Source organism: Vollenhovia emeryi, unplaced genomic scaffold, assembly GCF_000949405.1.
Source record: "Vollenhovia emeryi isolate VEMERY1.0 unplaced genomic scaffold, V.emery_V1.0 DF940731.1, whole genome shotgun sequence".
Taxonomy (NCBI): domain Eukaryota; kingdom Metazoa; phylum Arthropoda; class Insecta; order Hymenoptera; family Formicidae; genus Vollenhovia; species Vollenhovia emeryi.
The window spans coordinates 1-4658 of NW_011965635.1; the positions used below are offsets into that span (position 1 = coordinate 1).

Here is a 4658-nt window from a genome sequence, read left to right on the forward strand (position 1 = left end):
TTAGTTTCTGCTAAATTAATAAGCACCATCTGTTGGTTCTATTATGAAGTTATTGCCCTTGGAGTGAAATCTGTTTAGTGAAAAATTGATTGTTACATCGTGTAATCGTCGCAAAAAAAGATTTGCGATTGAATTTGGACGTTGAAAACCTACTATCTTACATTAGAATCCTATCTCATAATAGAGGATTTTCCTCTAATTGTGAGACAAAACGGCATTTCAAAGAATTTTATGAAAGTTTTTTGAAGTTTCACCATACATTCTACTAATAAAATGTATACTAACAATAAGTATACTTACTAGTAAAATGTATGGTAAAGTTTCAAAAAACTTTTATAAAGTTGTTCAAAACGCCACGTTCTCCCTCGATCACATGATTTTCAGGATAAATTTTAAAAGAAAATTCTCTCTGTGCAATTACATTAAAAAAGGGCATTCTCTACTTTATTGTAATAAAATTTGTGTCTGTGTATAAAATCGAAAACACGTTTACCTTAACGAAATCTTCGCTCCAAACGGCCGCCACGAAATTGTAAGGGATCAAAGAAACAAAAAAGGCACTGGACCGTAGGATGATAAGGCAAAAGCCCTTTATATCTTTTTCAGGTGCTGCGAGTATGTACATCAGATAGTAAAAGCTACCCGTATATAAACAATGAAACAAAATCCACATTACACAGAAACAACGACTCCAAGCACTGCTTGATTTTAATCGGCCATTTACCAATTTGCACGAAATCATACCGAATGTTTTGTTAAGTATTATTAAGAGCTTCAGATTTCGGAAGGGCATTTTGTCGTATTGAATTCGTCGATATTGATTATCGATAAGGGAACTGCTTTCGATAAGTTTTGTTTAATGGAAGAAATATATTTATTTTAAAGGTATTAATGTGTTGGGCGAAGCTACGCGACTTGTATGACGACCGCCCGATCGTTATTACACCAAGCGACTGAATTTTCGACATTGTCAGCTTGGATTTTTATATCTTTTTATACTGCTGCCAAATCGCGTTTTGTCGTTACGCACATACTTTCCGATGCAATCGGCTTGATAAAACGAACATTATATTAAGACTGTGACAAAGTACTGACACAATCATGCTTGATTTTAATCGGCCGTTCACGAATTTACACGAAATTATACACAAAGCTTTGTTCTGATTTCGGAAAGGCATTTTTTTAAATTGATTTCGTCGATATCGATTTTCATTAAGGTAACTGTTTTCAACAAATTTTGTTTAATAGAAGAAATATATTTATTGTAAAGGTATTATAAAATAAATATACAATGTATATAGAACGAAGCTTCTCGATTTGTATAATAACCGCACAATCGCCATCACATTGAGAAAATAATCTTTGAAAATTTATTCGTGGCATATAATGTTTATTTCAATGGAATAAACATTATATACCACGAATAAATTTTCAAAGACTTTTTTCTCAGTGCGCGCCAAGCGACTGAATTTTAGACATTGTCAACTTCAATTTTTCTCTTTTTTTATACTTTTGCCAAATCGCGTTTTGCCGTTACGCACATATAACTTCCCGATGCAATCGGTTTGATAAAACGAACATTAAGATCGTGACAAAGTACCGGAGACCATGATAATCGCCGAATCACGTACGTACCTATTCATAATGTTGCTTATCCATTTGCGAAATGTCAGCTAATGAAAAAGTGACAACCGTCATTTGTCTACTTACAGATACGTGTCGTGTGTTACCGTTTCTGTTCCACATCGTCGAATCACGCAACGCTCGTGTCAACGTCGATATACTTGATAACGAGTCATGATTTTGTTATATAATAGAAACATACATTAAGCTTGTTCGAAATCTATGTCAACGCGATACCATCAATTCGTCGGTTTTTATATTAGAGGCTACTGATTAAACATACTACATACTTTTGCATGTACATTATATAGACACACCATGAAACTTTTATTAAAATAATTATATTATTTCAATCAATTGTTTGTGTCAAAATATGTAGATATAGAAACGTTTTAGCAAAAAAAAAGATTAAAATAGTATTATGAAATAAGTAGTTATTGTCGCAACAACCTGCAAATAATTCAGTAAAAAGAATTTAGTTTTAAATTTTTAGTGGAGTTTCTCTTATAACATTATTCTCTCCGTAGATAATATTCATTTACTAATTTTCAGACAAACTAATCTAAATTAATATTTACTTTGAATATATGTTAAATAAATTTCTTTATTAAAAGTTAGAAATAATAATGAATTAATTTAAAATGTTACTTACGGATTGAAATAAAGGTAAGTCAATTGTGAAAAATCCTGCGGCGTCGAAAGACACGTAGTTGTGTAAGAAATATGTTAAGGCAGCAATTTTAGTCTAAAACGTGAAAATATGTTAAAGGTACACAACGGAATATCTATCATGGAAATGTTTGGAATGGATTCCGATCGTAGTTAGAAAACGCGATAGAAATATAAGAGATAATTGAACAATTCCCCGATTAGAATCTATTCCATAAATTTCCATAAGTACCAGTCCTTTATCCTTAGATAATCACCGTAGTTTTTCCCGAATTAACAAGCATTGTCATACTTTTGCTTAAAACACACGCGATGTTATTTGCCTGAAATATACCATTTGCATAATAATAATGATTCTTTTAATAAACGTAAGTAAATAAACTTAAGTTATCCAAAGAGAAATTTATAGATAAAAAAATTTAAAACCTCACCTCTTCCGCTGTTAAATGACAAATTGTACACATAATTAACATTAGTATCAGCGGAGGAAGGACGAATGAACAACCTATTAATATGCTTTCCTTTCGAAAGTAACTCAGATTTGCAACAATGCACATCATGAGATATGTAAACGAAAACAATAGAGGGACTCTGTAAATATCCTTGAAGGTTTCATGAGCGTTATAAAGCATCGAATGCATAATTTTTACATCCGAAATTTTTATTGCATTTGGTTCGGTGCGTCGCTCTTCATCCCACGACACATTCTCCGCAATATTTCTATTCAGATGTTTGAAGCGTTCCAATAGGAGGTACAACAAGATAAATTTTTCCAGAAAACTACACATTTGTATGATCGTCATATAAATATTTGACAGTGCGAGGTGGAAATAGGCCGTGTGGTGCGCTAACTTCGTATACATTGTGTATATAAGTAATAGACTAACGAAGGGTAGTAAAAAGACAAAAATCCAGGGTATCCATAAATTGTCCTTTCTTTTGCTTTTTACTCGCGCAACTACATGGTCATAGCCATCCAATCGGTCGAAAAACTATGGGAAAAATAAATATTAGAAATAAGAAGACGAAAATAAAGTCGTGATTTACCGCAGACACTTATTCATACACGGAAAGAGTTTTCTTTTAAAATATACCCTGAAAATCATGTAATCATGGGACAGTATGACATTTTGATGAACTTTATGAAAGTTTTTTTAAATTTTACCATACATTCTATTAATAAAATGTATACTACATCCCTATACAGCACACAAATATTGAATCAACATCTCAGAAACGTTCCATAACAACATTGCAATATTGCATCAATGTTACGAAATGTAGATTCAACGTTGAAAAAATATTGCAAAAACGTCTAATGTCCACTGAATTGTAACGTCTTGTAAACGTTACAATTCAGCAGTCAGAAAACATTGTTAAATTATATTGAGTTAACATTGGTTGCGTTTAGCCGAATACTTTTTACAATTGTTGAAAGTGCTGAAATTGAATTATTCCAATCTTAGCTCAGAAAATTTCTGTAGGGTAAAGGCTGGTATTATGGCCATAGTTTTGATTTGAGATCATAATTTTCAAACCGCTGGTTTTTATTTTGTAACTTTCTGAAATTCTAGTGTATTTAATAAGCTTTGATGACAAAATGTTTTGATCAATTAAAATCTATCCATATTCGAAGAAAAAAAAGAATCTGAAAGTATGCGTTTTGGACATATTAAACGTGGGGTGGATAATATGGCCAACTATAAAAAAAGTGTACGAAACAGTAATATTTTGCACAAGTGAGGTATTTACTTTAATCGTAAAGTATTACTTTAATCGTACAGAACATAAACTTTGAAATATTTTAAACATACGAGTACACGTTTAAGAAATGTGTATGTGTATGTCCACTCTCTCTACGTAACGCAGTGCTCTCACAATTTATTAATAAATTGTGAGAAATAACTATTTTCTTTCTTCACTGTTATCACTCTCAGCACTGGCGTACTCTACACTCTGTTGTACTCGCTGGCCATATTAGCCGCCGAGCATACATTTAATAATGTCCATTATAATTATCAAAATAATGGGCAAAGCACGATTTTATTATAAAAATATAGCCAAGGTTCAGGTTTTGAAATGTGTAATGAGAAAAGCCAAAATTATTTTGTTTTAATTTGAAAATCTTACTTAGTTGGAAGTGCCATGTCTCACTTTGACGTGTATATTTTGATGGTTATGGAGAACAATGAAGCACCAAACCACAAATAACAATAAAATAGAGAGGTTTTTGTTACCAAACTTCAAGAATAGCTACAATAATTGGTTTTTATACATTATCGATGTTTATCAATGTTTAGAATATTTAATACGGGCGTTGTGGCCATATTACCCGCCTGGCCATAATGCCCGCCTTTACCCTATAT

General features: G+C 32.0%; 1 protein-coding gene across 1 annotated transcript; it reads right to left on the reverse strand.

The window, feature by feature from the left end:
- Nucleotides 1-1315: 1315 nt before the first annotated feature.
- Nucleotides 1316-3343, reverse strand: LOC105555785. Its single transcript, XM_012002829.1, has 4 exons — nucleotides 2724-3343; nucleotides 2550-2615; nucleotides 2276-2368; nucleotides 1316-2073 (listed from the first exon to the last, which is right to left on the reverse strand). The coding sequence occupies exons 1-4, from the start codon at nucleotides 3153-3155 to the stop codon at nucleotides 2032-2034; spliced, it is 633 nt and encodes a 210-aa protein (XP_011858219.1). The 5' UTR covers nucleotides 3156-3343; the 3' UTR covers nucleotides 1316-2031.
- Nucleotides 3344-4658: the final 1315 nt, after the last annotated feature.